The sequence below is a fragment of the Camelina sativa genome, chromosome 1, assembly GCF_000633955.1.
Source record: "Camelina sativa cultivar DH55 chromosome 1, Cs, whole genome shotgun sequence".
In the NCBI taxonomy this organism is placed as follows: Eukaryota; Viridiplantae; Streptophyta; class Magnoliopsida; order Brassicales; family Brassicaceae; genus Camelina; species Camelina sativa.
Window position 1 is genome coordinate 2,313,797 of NC_025685.1, and position 17,774 is coordinate 2,331,570.

General features: G+C 39.9%; 4 protein-coding genes across 4 annotated transcripts in view; 2 read left to right on the top strand and 2 right to left on the bottom strand.

Annotated features, from left to right (window-relative positions):
• Positions 1-3,294, bottom strand: part of LOC104722464 (bifunctional 3-dehydroquinate dehydratase/shikimate dehydrogenase, chloroplastic) — a 4,760-nt gene extending 1,466 nt beyond the window's left edge. The window contains exons 1-10 of the mRNA XM_010440661.2: positions 2,952-3,294; positions 2,485-2,726; positions 2,256-2,361; positions 1,943-2,161; positions 1,496-1,842; positions 1,279-1,342; positions 1,054-1,162; positions 807-956; positions 460-608; positions 117-279 (exon numbers count right to left, since the gene is read on the bottom strand). Of these exons, the coding sequence (XP_010438963.1) occupies positions 117-279; positions 460-608; positions 807-956; positions 1,054-1,162; positions 1,279-1,342; positions 1,496-1,842; positions 1,943-2,161; positions 2,256-2,361; positions 2,485-2,726; positions 2,952-3,179 (1,777 nt within the window). The 5' untranslated portion in view covers positions 3,180-3,294. The remainder of the gene's footprint in view (positions 1-116; positions 280-459; positions 609-806; positions 957-1,053; positions 1,163-1,278; positions 1,343-1,495; positions 1,843-1,942; positions 2,162-2,255; positions 2,362-2,484; positions 2,727-2,951) is intronic.
• LOC104722553 (classical arabinogalactan protein 27-like) lies at positions 5,321-5,956 on the top strand. Its single transcript, XM_010440779.2, has one exon. It carries the CDS (start codon positions 5,454-5,456, stop codon positions 5,835-5,837), a length of 384 nt encoding a protein of 127 aa, XP_010439081.1. The 5' UTR covers positions 5,321-5,453; the 3' UTR covers positions 5,838-5,956.
• LOC104703648 lies at positions 8,330-8,983 on the top strand. Its single transcript, XM_010419702.1, has one exon. The coding sequence runs from the start codon at positions 8,330-8,332 to the stop codon at positions 8,981-8,983; it is 654 nt and encodes a 217-aa protein (XP_010418004.1).
• LOC104722644 (sodium/hydrogen exchanger 3-like) lies at positions 12,466-16,232 on the bottom strand. The gene is made up of 14 exons (XM_010440880.2): positions 16,107-16,232; positions 15,590-15,796; positions 15,379-15,497; positions 15,168-15,265; positions 15,015-15,074; positions 14,895-14,941; positions 14,621-14,815; positions 14,488-14,534; positions 14,288-14,354; positions 14,096-14,196; positions 13,903-14,004; positions 13,611-13,809; positions 13,419-13,502; positions 12,466-13,268 (listed from the first exon to the last, which is right to left on the bottom strand). The coding sequence occupies exons 2-14, from the start codon at positions 15,761-15,763 to the stop codon at positions 12,912-12,914; spliced, it is 1,650 nt and encodes a 549-aa protein (XP_010439182.1). The 5' UTR covers positions 15,764-15,796; positions 16,107-16,232; the 3' UTR covers positions 12,466-12,911.

Consider the following 17,774-nt stretch of genomic DNA (forward strand, 5'->3'; position numbering starts at 1 on the left):
TTGGACATGATCTGCCAGAAGAGTTCCTTTGGAGCTACACAAACAATTCAACATAAAGTCAGTTTTAAGTTTTATGGAACAGAAGACATGAGTTTTGTTTGATATGAGTCACTTACCAGGCAAACCGGTGAATATCTCAAACTGCTCGTAAGCCTGCCTGACAAACATCTCTGAGCCAGAGACTGTTATGGCTCCGCATTCGTCTGCTTCTCGTAACAGTCTGGTGATTCTAGGAGTGTAGACCGCATCAAATACCAATGCGTAGTGCTTCAATGCATGCTGCAGAACCAAAAACAACCTAGCTTACTGATTTGTCTTATAGATTAAAGATCTGAAGACTGAAGAGAGTTTGCAGGTGATAAGACCAGTATTTGTTCTTTACATGACAGAAAATAAAATATCCGCTCCATTGTTGTCGATAGCTAACATTAGAAAAGAGTTGTTATAAGGAAAGCTTACCTTGGAAATGGGGGTCTCACTAACATTTGGTTGCATACCCATGGATGTGGTGTTGGCCAAAATCATGCCATCTTCTGGGTGAAAGCTATCTAAATCCGCGAGAGATAACGCTCTGCCTCCAATTGCTTCCGCGAGTTCTAGTGCTCGTTCTATAGAAACACAACATTAGGAAGACAAAAAACCACATCATCAATTACAACCGCAAACATGACAGCTAAAAAGAGATGAAATGAAGAGTATTGTCAAGGCCAAAAATGACTGGTAAGTTCGATTAGTATTGTCAAGGCCAAAAATTAAGAGTATTGTCAAGGCCAAAAGGAGTTTCTGAAGCGGAAATGTAACTTTACCGTAAGTTCGATTAGCAATTACAACTTTGGCCCCCTTTTCTTTTGCACCATAAGCAAGTGCCTTGCCTGCTCCACCAGCACCAATAACCACCACTGTTTTACCAGCTAATGGCGAAGAAGAGGAAGGTTCACTGCTTGGATCACCTGAGCCTGAAAAAAAAAGCATAAGAAAAGGGTCCATTACTAAAAACCGAAACTTTTCCACGAGAAGCAACAAAAGGATGGAAGCTGTGAACATGAAACTTACTACGCAAGCCATCCTCAATAGCAGAAATGGAACCAAAACAATCCGTGTTGTAACCCAACAACTTTCCGTCGCTTTTTCTCCTTAGTATAGTGTTCACAGCTCCTATAGACTGTAAGATAATAAAATCAAGCATTCAGGGTGAAACAGTGTGGCTATTTATCTATTCTATCTGCTAGTGACTAGGGTTACTATCAAAATTATCTGGTGGTTACTAGGAAAACAGACCTTTGCCAGTGGATCAACCTCGTCACAACATTCCAACGCATCTTCTTTGTGAGGAATTGTACAGCTGCAGGTAAAACAGGTTTAAATCATTCACCCAAAAATTCTTTTATTTCCATGCAAACCTTAAAACGTAAAAGTAAAATGTGGACGAGTCTGTTCAATTACTTCAGAATTGTTTACTCTGGAGAATAACTTATCTGTCCCCGTGATAGCTTACCTGAATCCAGCGAAACCAGCAGATGAGTATACTTGGAGAAAGCTTGCAAGATTATCAACTAACAAGTGAACATATACTCCATTAAATCCAACTGATTTGAAAGCTTGATTGTGAACAATAGGTGATTTGCTGTGACTGACAGGCTTGCCAATAATTCCATACACCTCTGTGTCAGGACCAATTGTTCTAAAGTTGTAAAGATCCAACAGATCTTTGATCGTTGGTTGACCTGGCGCAGAAACTTTTCCAGAATCTAAGGTGCCAAAGGTCAAATAACCACCAAATTTGGAACAAAGAATCCGAGACATCAGACCTCTTTCGCCCATAGTAAGCCCAATTGTGGGAACCTGAAATTTGTGTGAAGAGTTCAGATGATGACAACAGGGAATCACGTTCAGAGGTCGGCAAACACTTGATTTACTTCATGCTGGTAAGCAAGACACTTACTTGAGCATTTGAGGTTATATGGAACATGCGAGCAACATCTGTGATGTCCACAGCAGTAGTAGCAATCTTCACTATGTCGGCTCCAGTCTGTTGTATTCTTGCAACAAGGTCATTGAGATCTTCAACGGAAGGGGTATTCTCATAGTTGTGCGATGAAACAATTACTCTGAAATTCTCAGGCTTCTTTCCTTCAATCGATCTGATGAACTCAGTTGCAACCTTAACAATGCAAACATAGAGTAAAAAGAAACTGATAAGCTAGCATCAAAACACCTTCTGAATACCAAAATTCATCAGTTTATACGACGCTAACCTGAAGTTCAACATCAACGTAATCAGCTCCCAACTCCATGGCCAACCGGAGCACATCCTGTCGCTCCTTTTCATCACCTCCATATTGACCACCTTCCCATTTTGGCCTAAAAAGCAGAACATCAAACCAAAAAAAAAAAAATAACTTTACTCTACAAAGGGAAAGAAGACACCAGGAAGTTTCATATCAAACATTGAAAAGTGTCAAGCTTTGAATACAGAAAACAAACCTGTAGGTGAATAGAGTAGGCAGAGGAGATTTCTTTATAATGGTATTAAGATCCTCAAGAGGGTTGAAATCCTTAAGCCAATCTAATCGAACTTCCACCAAGTCAGCACCCAATTCCTGTGCTTTGAAAGTTTCAAGCACCATAATGCCTATTGAATCCGCCATCACTGGAGCACAAATCAAGCTCGGATTTTTCACAAATTCTTGACTTCCTATCTCCACTTCCGTGGAATTTGAAGCCACCTAAAGGGTCACACAGAATAGAACAAGGATATAAATTCCCACAATCTAGATAAAGTTTCGTCTTTTCAGCAAAAATTCCCATAATCTGGATAAAGTTTCGTCTTTTTCAGTTCTATATAAATAGTTTCAAACTCAAGAGCAAAACAAAATCTGAACATCAAAAGTCTTCTCCGGAACATAATCCAAAAGATAATTGAACATCAGAAGGAAGAAGAATTCACTAACATAGACGTTGGTGGGTTCCATGCATCGCCGGCGCCGGTGATCGGAAAACAAAACGGGAACCGGCACACTCCTGGTTTGCAGGGAAAAGAACTCGGCGGAGAAGGTATTGGATTTGAAGCGGAGAGATGAATCGGCGGCGGAGAAATTGAGGTTGGCGGCGGAGGTAGGTGAGCGTCGTGGATTAGATAGTAGACGCGGAGAGTAGGTGAGACGAGAAGAAGCAGCCATTGGGAAGAGACGTCAAACAAAAAAACTAACAGGGGACCCTTCCTTGTTTGCCTCTTTTGCAAATATTTTGACAGATTCTTAAAATTTGGTTTTTTCCAACTCTCCTTTTTTTTATACGCTGCAATATAATGTTAGGTGGCTTTCTTGTTTCGGAGTTAGGTGGTGTGTAGGCCTAGTGGTGTGGATCATTTGTGGATAAACACAATTCTATTTTTATTCAGATATTTCTTTTTAAGTACGGACTTGTTTTTTTTTTTTTGCTTCCATTAAGTTAGTCTTCATGAGAAAATTCAAAATATGTAATCAGAAAATTCATCATATGTAATTAAAAGAATGTTTGAAATGTCACACAAGTTTAGAGTGTGATGTTTTAGAACTAAAGGTTTGTTCAACTCTGTAAACTCAGTAGAGAGCATTCGGTACCATAACTATAACAGTTGGGCATGCGATGCTGTATATAATAAAACTCAGCATTTTTTTGCATTTCATGGGCCCAAGAAGCATGTGGAATGGGCTTTTGTGAATGTTCGGGCTCTCTCTATCTTGTTCACAAACGAATAAGCCCATGACGTTTTTAGAATCCTATAAAAAAATACCAAACCTTTGAGTGACTACACTCTCTATCACAACTATTATTTGATTTGGTTTGGTTTGATTACGTATTTACATTCTTCTGACTGGTTTCGAATCGAATTACCGATATTGAATCCCACTATCTAAAAAAGTAAACAAAAACTTTAAGCAAACTCACTCACTTTCAAAAAGAGATATCGTTAAAACCAGCAACCCCAAAGAAACATTCTCACACCACAAAGCTTTTTAAATTTTTTTTTTACTCGCCAACAAACTTTGGTACAAAAGACAACAAAATATTTGGTTTGGAATAACCCAATTATACATACACTGTACTTTTCATTTGAACATCCAACAAACAAACTTTTAATCACTCTTGCTTAGCAATCCGGATTATCATTTGTATTAGTTGAGTTCGATTTATTTTATCAAGTAATACACATATAACCAAAGAAAGTAAAATTTGGTAGTCTTATTCTATTACCGAATCTCAATCAAAATAAAATAAAAAAAAAATCTTTAGAAAATAGTCTATTTCATTTGCATGTATTGAGAAAACTGATTATGTGCAATATACAAGTAGCAGCTTCTACTCCCTCCTCAAGATTTCAACAATAATATTTTCTTTTCCACCAAACACATCCTTTCAATTAAAAAAAAACTAATAAAATTTTGGGTTTATTGACAAAATAGTACATTTTCAAAATTGTAATACAATTATTATTTATAATTAGAGAAATAGATGGGTTTTACTATTTGTGTAATAGAAGATATATGAGATAGATAAGAAAGTGGGGTATTGTATAGTAGTGTAAAATTACAAAAGGGTAGTTGCATAAAAGATATTCGTACAACATATTTAGTGTACACATTTATTACACACATATTAAATATTTTTATTTCATTTATATTGAATATATTATATATCAGCTGTACGGATAAAAACATGTATATTAACATATATATAAGTACACTAAATGTACTATATGGGTTAAACTTGTGTATTATTATTTATTTGTAAACTTGATAATTGTACTCATTATAATGTGTACAGACACATGTACAGACACCTGTATACATTATAATGTGTACAGACACATGTACACTTAATAAGATGTACGGATACATAATTTATAAAAAATATTTAACATTATTAGATATAATCATTACACAAAATGCATATCAAATTATTAAAAAAAACATAGATTTTTTTGTATCTGTAAAAAAAAAAATATATATATATATATATATATTGAATATTATTTTAGTTATTAGATTCAAGAGATGATTTAATAAATATATATATATATATATTTAATTTCAATGGCACATTTGTAAATAAAATGATTAGTAAAGGATTAAAAAATAATTCAAATAGTAGTAAATAGTGAAAGTGTGTGTTTTGCCAATTTTAAATAGTGAATGTACTAATTCTCCAATTAAGTTTTAAAAATGTACTAAAACTCCAATTTTCTCTAAATTTTTTTAGAAAAGGTGAGACAGATTTCATAAATAGAAATAAAACGAAAAAAGCAAATTCTAGTATTTTACTATTAGAGTTAAAAGATTTCTTTTATAGAGACAGTATCATTAAAACACAAAATGCAGATCAGTGAGAGAGAGAGAGAGAAAGACAACCTCAAACCAAGAAAAAAAAAAGAAGACAAGCTTTGATTTGTTCATCATTACAGTAACAAAAAGATGGCTTCATCTATAATGCTAACACTCATCATCTTCATCTCTCTCTCCTCATCACTTTCCATCTCTTCCCTGACGACAAACACGATCCCTTCTTCCCCAACAATCTCTCCCTTTGATCAACAGATCTCGCCGGAGATCGCTCCTCTCCTCCCTTCCCCCGCCGTCTCCTCCACCACTCAAACTATCCCTTCTTCTTCAACACTTTTCCAACCAGAAAACGACGACGTTCTCGCTGATCCTGATCCCGCATTCGCTCCCTCCGCTTCTCCACCGCTTTCTTCTCTTGCTACTCCGTCTTCTCCAGCTCCCCAAGTTTTATTCTCCGTCGTCTTCGCCGCCGCCTCGTGTTTCTCGCTCCGTCTTCTTGCCTTTTCAGCTTTATAGGTCACATTTATATTTTAGACCCATGTATGTATTTGTTTTCATGAGTTTTATTTGTCCAAAACATATTTGTATTCTCGAATAAACATTTATTTCTAGTAAAAAAAAAAACATTTACAGTATTTATCAAGTCCGTATTTTGTCACAAAGTAACTAAAAAACAATATTTTGTTACAATTTATGAGTAAAGCGTAAGTAAATCCGTTACGTCAATCACATAATTGATGCATAATCCTACTATATTAATTGGAAACTCTGAATAAATATCTAATCTACCATTAAGTAATTCACATACAAACAAGAACACTTTGATAACTTTTTTTCTTTTCACTTCATCTATTTGTTTATGCAGTTGCTTTTTTTTTGTTTTTTTTTCTAGTTAAAGAACCTTTTGAAAAAGTAGAAATAACGTTTCGAAATAAAGTTTCATATGCTTTACAGTCTACTGTTCTCAGTAGTATCAACTTTTAAATCTTACTGTTCTCAGTACTGTTTAATTTATATGCAATTGAATCCGTAGATATGCAGATAACAATGGAGTTATAGACAGAAAAATTGTCTACAATAATCAATTATTATTGTATATATATATATATATATACACATATGGATTTATAGCCACTATAAATAAACTTACACGCATTTTTTATGTATTTAGACTTAGAGACTTTGTCTTATAATTAAGACTACTCATTGTAGCTAGATATTCTCTTCAAATCCTTTTAGTTATTTTACCAGTTTTTTAATGGTTATATTCTCTTCAAATCCTTTTAGTTATTTTACCAGTTTTTTAATGGTTATATTCTCTTCAAATCCTTTTAGTTATTTTACCAGTTTTTTAATGGTTATATTCTCTTCAAATCCTTTTAGTTATTTTACCAGTTTTTTAATGGTTGTTTGGTCTAAATCTTGAGACGTGTATAGGAATTGAAAGACGTGTTTAGTGAATTAATAACGTTTAAGTATATTGCATTATTGCAAAATTCCTAAAATGCCAGAAGGCTAGAGGCGCATGCATGTGAGTTACTGCATAATGCTGCCTCACGGCTAAAAGCAAGAACAACAAAAAAAGCTGCCTTCTTCTCTTGTCCGACGCTTTATTTCTTAATGCCATAACAACAATAACGGATCAGAAAAGGTTTCAATATTAAATTTTTATTTAGGTGAAAAAGAATATATAAAGGACGTTTCTTTGTTTTCACATTTAGGGTTTTAGTTTATGCGAGACAGATTGTAATAATGTTACTATATATAAGAGGTTGATATCCACTGTTGGATATGGGTTGCGCCCAATATGTCACTCGGCCCAACAACACAGATTAATTGTGATTTCGGCCCGACAAAATAAGGAGACAGTCATTAACACTCCGTCGAGGGTAACCTCGACATTTCGCGATGGGAACTCTAGGTCAACAATCCGCTATAAAAGGAGAGGACATTTATTGGGAAGAGGATCCTGATCCGCGGACAATACCTAAAGAGAAATACTTTGCATCAAAAACTGTTATTGTTTTCTGTATAATTCCTTTTAGCTTCCGAGCTCGTCATCATTAGCTTGTTAGTTCTCCTGTGAACTGACGAGCTCAATCTTGACTCGTTTTAGTGACGACCTCACGTTTTTATCGTTAATAAAAGAACCAACTTCACTCTTCCCCCGAAAATCTTTATTTGTTTAAGTTGTGCAATCCCCAGTACAAACAATTGGCGCCCACCGTGGGGCAAGAGTAAAACGTTTCTTTTGATAAATCAAGACCGACGATCCTCACTTCTTCGAAGTCTCAAGAGTCATGACGAACCCCAGCGAAAACTTCAACGAAGCAACGGAGCAGCGATAGGGGCGAACGAGAACACGAACTCTCCCCCCGCCGAGCTCCCTGCCGAACTCCCTGCCGAGCCCAATCGAAGGCTCACTGCCGAGCACAATCTCTCCACCAGCGCCCGACGCGCCCTCTGAGCCTCTCGTAGCTGCACACGTCAAAGTCGGACCTGCCGCAGACCAGCTGGTCACCAGCACCACCGCTCTCCTCACTGCCACTCTCACCAACGCTACCACTCTCCCCAACGCCACCCTCCCCTTACCTATGCAGAGAAATAGACTCGATGATATGATGCAGGTCATTCTCGATCGTCTTGATGGCCAGAAAATACGAACAAACGAACGGCTCGAGGCGATTGCAGCCGCACAAGAGGCCTCGTAGAACCAAATCAGCAAGCTCCAGCGAAGGAGGGGCGAGCGCCGAAACGACAGCAGCCCCGCCGGCGAGAACGAGAATCCGCCCCCACCACAGCCATCGGTGGAGGACCGATACGACAACCATAGACGCCGCCCGGCGTCTATTATCGTAGGATCCGTTGATCGACGCAGGAGGGAGGAGCCAAATGACGAGCAGCAAGACGACCAAGGCCAGAGGAGCGGAAGCCCGCCGACTCCGACACTGCCGATCCGACAGTATGAGGGCGATCTCAAAGATGAAACCATACGACGCCTAGAGGAAATGGTCCACGAACTATCTTCAAGAGTCCACCGAGCCACGAGCTCCGCCCTCAACCTTGATCGAGTGCTAGAAGAAGTCCATCGCTCACCGTTTACATTACGGATCTCCCGTGTTCAAGTTCGTTACGTAAACAAGTTCAAGTTCACCCCGTACAACGGATTAGATGATCCGAAACCGTTTTTAACTTCAATGAGTTTTGCAATCAGCCGAGCTCATTTCAGCGACGAAGAGTACGAAGCTGGCTGCTGCCAGCTATTCGTCGAGAATCTAGCCCACGAAGCTCTAGGGTGGTTCTCCCGGCTCCCGCCGAACTCGATAGGGAGCTATAACGAGCTGACCACTGCCTTTCTCCAACATCACTCTACGTTTATGATTCGAGGTGCCTCGAACGCTGATCTCTGGAACCTGTTCCAGCAGAACGACGAATCTCTACGAGACTTCATGGAGAGGTTTAAAAGAATCGTCTCGAACCTCTCGATTGCTGACGACACAGCAATATCAGCTCTCCGAAATGCTCTCGCATATGGGTCTCGATTTAGGGACGATATTATCATATACGAGCCTCTGACTCTCAACGATGCATTGCACCGGGCTAACAAGTACATCGAGGTAGAAAAAGAGAAAGACGTAAGGTCAAACCATCCATCAAGATAACCGGTCATGGAACTCAGCCAAATCGAAAAAATAACAAGACGCCTTGGGCCAAAAAAAAAGAAAAAAAGAACGCTTGTCATACCGAGCTCTTTCTTTGCAAATTGAACTACGAACTACGAAGGGTACGTAGGCAGCCTTTTACAAGACACAACTATAACAAAACATAAAAATAAAAATTACACTCGCAAGAGTACATTTAATCACAAACAAGCTCTCTCGAACGAGTCCGTCTTAACGAGTGTCCAGCTTCTACATTGTCGCCCTGGCCAGGTGTACGATTTAAAACGCGTTCCACATGGATGCAGCGGTGAAATAATCCGCACAAAAAACCCGAGCCCAGTCTCGCATTAAGGTAGCAGGCGGTCAAGTTTGAATAAGCCAAGTTCTTACTTGCACACTCTTGCCGACCTCGGAGCACCCACAAGCTAAGCCGGACACCAGGGCCGCACCTAAAAGGTACGACGAGCACATCTCAACTACCAACCAAAACCTTGGTATTCGAAACACGTAACATGGTAAGCCGAGAGACGTCTCACCCCGTAAAATACATCTCGAAACCAAAAAAAAAGCGGAGCAAGTCTCGCACAAGCTTGAAGGCGCCTGAACTAATAAGCCAAGCTCAGACTTGCAAGTTCTTGCCAATCCCAAACACCGACAGGATAAATTGGACACAAAAGCCGCACCTAAAGGTATGGCGAGTCCGTATCGCCTACCACTTTACTCCGGTAAAGCACAAAGCCTTGCTGCATATCAAACATACGCTCACATGCATGTTGTCCTCATGTTCGACGCCCTCACAGTCGACTCACTCGCGCTTGCCACTCTCACGCACGACTCACTCACGCTTGCCACTCTCATTCTCGCAGTCCTCACAGGCGACGCTCTCACGCTCGACTCTCTCGCGCTTGTTGCCCTCATGCTCGACGCCCTCACAGTCAAACGCTCTCACGCTAACTCTCTCGCGCTTGCCATTCTCAGACTCGCCGCCCTCACAATCGACGCTCTCACGCTCGACGCTCTCACGCTCGACGCTCTCACGCTCGATGCTCTCACGCTCAACGCTCTCACGCTCGACGCTCTAACACTCAGTCTCTTGGCAGCTACCTACAGCTTGGTGCCGACGTCCAGCTTGACGCCAACCTACAGCTTGGTGCCTACCTCAATCTTGGTGCCAACCTCTACCTAGGTGCCTACCTCAACTTTAGTGCTGACCTCCAGCTTGGCGCCTACCTCAAGTTTGGTGCCGATCTCCAGCTTTGTGCCTACCTACAGCTTGGTGCTGACCTCAAAACCTTCTCTCGAACTATCACATGTGTTGACCTCAAATTGACGATCAAAGATCTTCTTGCCGCTCCCATGAGCGGAAGTGGAATGCGAGCGCACATCATGAACACCCATCTTAGAAGTTGACCTTGGAGCTTGCCCCAATGGTAGGACAAGCGCCGACCTGGAATGAGGATTTGCCGAACTTCGGGGCATCGCGCAGCGTCCCGCCGACCTCAATCCGCCGATGTCGCGAGAACCAACCTCAGCACTCATCAATCCTTGTCCGCCGACCTCTCTTCACCTCTCGATCTTGTTCGACGACGACGATCTCACTCTCGCCGACCTCAATCTCACTTTAAGCCGAGCTCAATCTCACTCTCGGTGGCGACCTCAATCTCACTCGTCGATCTCAACCTCAACCTCGACAATGACGATCTCACTCTCGCCGACCTCAATCTCAATCTTGGCGCCGAGCTCAATCTCACTCGCCTATCTCAATCTCAACCTCGACGATGATGATCTCACTCTCGCCGACCACAATCTCACTCTCGTCATCGACCTCAATCTCACTCGCCGACCTCAATCTCAATCTCGCTGACCTCAACTCGCCGACCTCAAGTCGCCGACCTCTTCTCTCGCTCATATCGCCAACCACCTCTTTTGCTCATATCGCCGATATCCACTTACCAATCTCCACTTGCCAATCTCCATATGCCGACCTGACATCACACATGTTAGGTTGATCTCAATTTCTCCGTCACGCCAACCTCCAAAATCCACTAGAACGGACTCACGACTAAGACGGAGCGACCGCGCCGAGCTCAGTCCAGGAGATTGCCGAGCAACCGCGCCGAGCTCATTGCCGTTCAACCCATCTCAAACTCTCTCATGCGATCTGTCGAGCTCATTGCCGTTCAACCCATCTCGACCTCTCTCCCGCGATCCGCCGAGCTCGTAACCATCAACCACTTTACTGCCGAGCTCGCCTCTGATTCCCCTAAAACAATCAACGCAGATCGATCTTACCAGAACCATCAAATACTGAATTGAAGCAAAGCTCGTAAGTTAACGGTGGAAATGGTGTCGACCTCCGTTCAGAAACGGTGTCGACCTCCGCCGAGCTCGGGCAAACAGAATTGGCATTCACGTTTCTATTGTCATGCCTGTGAGAACCATCTTGCCGCTCTCCAATACCTCACAACAACCATCTTCGCCAACCCCACTGAGACTGCCGATCTCAGATTTACTGACTGTAACTCTCGGCGCCCCCAACAAGGGCTATTAACCGGCGGATCCTGCCGATCACCGACCATAGGCGATCTCACAATGAGAAGCTTTCTCAGCAGCGGTTGTTAGGGTTTTCGATAGGAGCAACCAAAATCCGCCACCTCGATCTACGACCTACTCATTTTCCATAAATTCATCGAATATTGCACTCAAAGCAAAAACCACTGGATATTCATTGTATCTCTCAAGAAGACGAGCCTAGCATTTACAGAAGAATCATTGTAGCAATTTTGTTCTCCAGAAGCGACCCGAGGTAATCTGTGCCGAGCAGGCATATTAATAGATAATTCAAGCACGTCCGTTGATCGCAGAAGAACTGCCGCTCTCCGGACTAAGGGGGGACTATTGTTGGATATGGGCTGCGCCCAATATGCCACTAGGCCCAACAACACAGATTAATTGTGATTTCGGCCCGACAAAATTTGGAGACAGTCATTAACACTCCGTCGAGGGTAACCTCGACATTTCGCGATGGGAACCCTAGGTCAACAATCCGCTATAAAAGGAGAGGACATTTACTAGGAAGAGGATCCTGACCCGCGGACAATATCTAAAGAGCAATACTTTGCATCGAAAACTGTTATTGTTTTCTGTATAATTCTTTTTAGCTTCCGAGCTCGTCATCATTAGCTTGTTAGTTCTCCTGTGAATTGTCGAGCTCAATCTTGACTCGTTTTAGTGACGACCTCACGTTTTTATTGTTAATAAAAGAACCAACTTTACTCTTCCCCCGAAAATCTTTATTTGTTTAAGTTGTGCAATCCCCGGTACAAACACCCACTCACTTAGTTTGTCCTGGGAAGACAAAGATATTAACGAGCAAGCAAATATATATTATTTGGTAATTTCGAATTCGTCAACAAGTTTCTTGCAGAATTATGAACATTAGAAGATTTGTATGTAATGTTTGTATAAGTATGTAAAAAGTGTACACAAACTTTAAAGAAAATTCATACCAAAGAAAGAAAAAAACTTGAAAGAAAACGACCCCCCCAACACAAACGGCGTATCTCAAAACGCAGCCGCTAACGTCTACGTTAATTGGGGTGGACAGTTACCCAAGTCATTCTCACAAGTCACCCCTATATCAGTCACAGTCCCTATTTACATAGAGAATTACAATTTAACAACAAAACCGCTAAACCAAACACCAAAAACCCAAACCATAAAAAATTGGACCGGCTCTAACAAAACCACAACAAAAACCAAAATCAAACCGGAGAAAAAAACCACATCAAAATGCGCCCGTATAGCAAAAACCATTGTACCAAAACTGGAGGCAAAGAAATGAGAGCCGGTCTGTTGCGTTTGCGTCCAAAACGCCATAAACGCGATCATCTAGTCAAAGATCCTTTACCCATATCAATATGGTCCGTCAAGGTTCACCGTTTTGTTCCTTGATTTCTACTCCTTCACTCCACTGCCGGATACTTGTCTCAACTGGTGAACCCGGAACGACAGGAGAAACTCCTCTGCCGCCAAAAATGCGACGCATAACAGCGTTATCAAATTTCCTCCAGTAGTGATGAATGGCTCGGGACGGAGTTTTCAAGAACATTCTAAAGGTGATCGGTTGATCAATGTGGTCATAATACGGGTCATAGATACTATCACCATTGAGGAGCGGATCCTGTAAAGAAGATCCCGGTGTGATCAGCAGCGCTGTCGTGGAAGACCGTTTTGATGAAGGGTGCAAGTGTTTTACTAACGGTTTGGTTAGCAAACCAAACACCTGCCGAAAACGTAAGAGATGATTAGGATAAATACATTGTTACATATCAGTTTATTTTTCTCTTTGATGTTCAATTACGTGTTGGATTGGTTAAACCCGATACGAGTTTACTAGGATGCAAATCGGTTTGCGCAAAGAGTTGAAACGTACCACAGTACTGAAAAGAACAACGGTAATGGTGCTGGTGATCATGATAGCGTTTCCAAGAACCTTAGTGTGTCCTGAAGTTGTGAACTATGATGTAACAGATAGAGAGAGAAGAGATTAGTAAGAACTTATTAAAACCCAAAGATTGTTATAACAGGTTTTTATCTTTGTTTCTTGTAGTTCACGGATCAAAACCTGGTTATAAGCAAGAGCCATTGACACTGCACCACGCATCAGACCAGCCCACCAAATGGTTACTTGTTTCTTCCAATCTAATTTCTCATCTGGTGACTTTGTCAAATTAGACAAGAAGGATAATGGGAACACAAACGCAGCACGACCCAGAAGAATAAGCCCTAGAAGTATTGAACTCACTCCAATCGACTGACCAGGACTACGCAAAGTAGTGTTGAAGCAAGATCACTAAAATGAATTAACAAAAGCAAATTGTACATATTTTCATTTGACACACTATAGAAAGTCTCACCTGTCGCGTACAACGTCCCATTTCTCAATATCGAGAGCATCCATTCCAACGTAAAGGAAGATAAAAATCTCAGCTAGGAATGACAATGCAGCAAAAGTGTGTCTACACCAAGAAAAATAAATTCATTTTAGTCAACCAATTTCACCAGATAGAGATTTCAATAATTATTACTATTAGAAGAAAAAAAACTTACTTTGTGGTAACTTTTGATTTATCTGTTACATTGTGCCATGTATAGTGAGACATAACAATCCCGCAGAAGAACACAGTCAAGATTGAGCTTAAGTGGAATAGCTGCAAAGGAAAAATATTTCATGATTTCATTTTGTCTTGGTGAGAAAGTAACAAAAACCTTGCTTCGTTAATTATCATATTTGTATCTTACCTCTGCAAGCATATATGATAAGTAAGCCAGTAGCATCATAAGAGCAACTTCACGATCAGTAGAGTGCCTGATTTAACCAAAAAAGAAAGTAAAAATATTAAAGAAAGAACGCAACTAACAAAGCATAAGCATAGAACTATCAAGAACTAACCAAAAAAGAAACTCATGTATACAACGATCCATAAACACGCAATATATACCTTCCAATATAGAGCTTCTTCATAATGAAAGCACTGAGCAATCCAGCCTGAGAAATAAAATGAGTGAACACTTTTCTGATTAACTCCAAATCCCATTGCTGAAATTTGAGGAGAAGGGAGGAAGGAAGCTTACTGCAACACCAAGTGCTGTGCTTAAGATGAAGAGATAAAAGAAGTTTCCAGCAAACTCCAAAGCTATGGTTGAATTGATGTTTGTGAGATCAAATCTCTGTATTGCGTTGAAGAGCACAACAGATGTTGCATCGTTCACTACACCTTCTCCAAAGACCAGACTGTACAAGAGAGGTGTGTCGTCTTGATTTAGCACCTAGATTTTAACAAAAGAGGGGTTGTTAATTCTTGATTAGGTATAATAATTTTGAAATGTTGCTTAAGAAAATTCTTACTTGCAAAGTGCAAACAGAGTCTGTAGCAGAGAATATTGCTCCAATTGCTACAAATCATAATAGACTAATTAAGCGGATGTGACATTTAAATGAGCAATAAAGCAGAACGAGCTTGGTTACCTAAATAATCCGAAATGGTGAGATCTCCGATATTCATTTTCTCGAAAAAATGTTTAGCACCTAACCAAAAAACAGAACCGGAAATATCATCAAAATGTATCGAGACTGATCACTTTGAAATGTAGAAGGTGATAATTGAGATTTTTGTTTTACCTAATGATATGATAACAAATGAAATGAGAGTACCAATAGCACCAAAAAACATAATGGTCGTGAAGTTGCGGAAAAATTGCTTCTTCTTAACCTGAAACCTGAAGCAAAAAAACCAAAACAAAAATGTGTTATTCATCAAGAGAACCGGTTTTGAATTGAACATACCCGGTTTAACATGAAATTTAAAAGAAGAAGAAGAAAAAAAACTCACCCAGCGTTGAATATAATCGGTGGAAGAAGATAAATGAAGAAGAGATCTTCACTAAACACAAGAATCCTTGAGCTCTTGCCTCCACTTATAAGCAAGATCACAATACCAGTACATGAACCCTAATTTGCGTAATTCATAATACTTATTAGAATTGTCTACGTGTACTTTGGGGTAAAAACAAATAATAATAGTAATAAAAAAAAAAGCTTACGATGATAAGAGCTGTGATAGACTCATTCATCCAGCGAGTCTCCTCGAGTAAGTGACCGAGCACGATGCAGGCGCAAAGCAGAGCAACGAACAAGTTCATGGAGACGACTGATGCGTGATCTGACCCTAACAGAGTCTCTGTTTTTTCCAGCATTGTGCTTAATCCAATCGCCATTTTTTGTAAATCTCAGCGTTTAAAGTATATATCCTAAAACAAAACAGGAAACGTGATTTTGTGGAATTTAGATTTATGATTCCAATTTTAGCCGCCGTGAAATATTTAAAAATCAAGAAAAATTCCGAAAAAGGGAATCAAGAGTTATGACCGTAAAAATTCCGAAAACAACAAAAACATTCCAAAATCATAACTCCACCATAATCATCAAGAGTTTGAATCCGTAAAAATATCTCAAAATCATGGAAAAGTTATGGTGAAAAACCAAGAAATTGTGAAAAACTTTCTTCAACAGTAAAAGAATCTGAAAGGTATCCATAAAAAAAAAAAAACCACACAAAACCTGGTTATGAAGAGATTCGAAAGATCAAAATGATTCTCTTTTTGGTCGTCGAGAGAGAGAGAGATGGTACAGTTCTGTTTGAAGGACAGCAAAGAGACGAAGACGAGAGACCGCCAAAGATGGCCCTATATAAAATAAAAATATTTATAGATGTTAAGCAGAGAAGCCATTAAGCCAAGTGGAAGATAGAGAGGTCAACGCTTTTTAAAAATCTCACTTAGAGCTAATCTCTAACCGTCGAAATATCCATCTCAAGAACTTTATTCCAAATGGACGGCTGAGATGACTTTTTACATTTACACCCCCGTTGTTATGACCGTATCTGTGAAATTAGCTCATTGGTTATGATGTTGTCGTGTTAAAGATTACATATCAAAACAACAGAGGGGAACACGCTTTTATCCTTTTTTCCCCTATTTTTAATGACTTTATTGGAGAACCTTTATGAGCGAATATTTAAGGATGTGAATGGTTGCAGCGGTTGGGGCGGACAAAGCTATCTGCGGATTAGATCGCTCTGCTTTAAGTGTGGACAACAGATCGCAGCGGTCCAACTCTATTTGTAGGGTGTGAATGGTTGCAGTGGTTGGGGCGGACAAATCCATCTGTGGACTGGACCAAATATCTAAGGGTTTGAATGGTAATTGTGGTCAGGGCGGCCAAATCCATCTGCGGTCTGGACCGCTCCATTTTTAAGGTGGACTACAGACCGCTGCGGACTAACTCTATTTGTATGCAAAAGCGGTCCGCAGTTGGTCCGCTGCGGTCTTGTCTCTGCTTTATTTGGACCGCACAACTGCGTACTACATTTACTGAATGGTAAATAAAAAGCGGTCCAGTCCGCAGATGGATTTGTCTGCTCCAACCGCTACAACCATTCACACCCTAAGTATTTTGATTCTTTTTGGCATTATAGATTGTTTTATGGTATGATATATTCCTTTTAACAAATTTGTACATCTGACTACCTAATATAGATAATAATAATACTAATATACCAATAAAGAAATTATTTCAGAGTAATTAAGTTTTTAACCTGTTTCAGGGAATTGACCCCATACCAGACTTATACTCATCCCCCTTGTTCTACCAAAAAAAAAAGAATATCGAGTTATACTAATTGTGATGGAAATGTTCTTCCTTATGTGCTTAAGACGTTTACTTGATAAAATATTGGCTGAGTCTTTTTTATAAGGTTTATGAAACTGGTTGTCATGCTAAATTAAAACTACTTTATTAATTTTCCTGGCAATGTACTTATATACATATGTTATTGTTATGAAGTACTAATTTATCTTTGGATGTACTAGAGGTCTCTTTTTATTTTCTCTTTCTTTTTTTGACATCAACTAAAGTCTCTATTTAAATAGAGTGGTATTCATCATTACAAGAAATAGCTTTTGTGATTTGAATAATACTGGTTGCCCAGGTGTTCCTTTTTCTCTTACTATTCTTTGTTGTCCTTGCACTCAGAGAGAGAGCAAAAGCCAATTCTCGTGTACCCGTCTTGGGGTGAATATGATGAAAGGTTCATCATTAAATCAATTTATTATCTTTTTATTCGCGTAAATTGCTTTTCATCTTCAAAACCGTTTAATATAAAAATGTCCCCTTCATCTCCAATATATGGTTAGATATACAAGTCATCTTCGGATAAATTTTCAAAAA

Excerpts from the sequence above, each read along its gene's own strand:
- LOC104722553 (XM_010440779.2), top strand. The coding sequence starts at position 5,454 with ATGGCTTCATCTATAATGCTAACACTCATCATCTTCATCTCTCTCTCC.
- LOC104703648 (XM_010419702.1), top strand. The coding sequence starts at position 8,330 with ATGGTCCACGAACTATCTTCAAGAGTCCACCGAGCCACGAGCTCCGCC.
- LOC104722644 (XM_010440880.2), bottom strand. The coding sequence starts at position 15,763 with ATGGCGATTGGATTAAGCACAATGCTGGAAAAAACAGAGACTCTGTTA. Across the intron at positions 14,535-14,620 it reads GCACAGCACTTGGTGTTGCA|GCTGGATTGCTCAGTGCTTT; the intron begins GTAAGCTTCCTT and ends TTTATTTCTCAG. Across the intron at positions 13,503-13,610 it reads TGGCTCTTGCTTATAACCAG|TTCACAACTTCAGGACACAC; the intron begins GTTTTGATCCGT and ends GTTACATCATAG.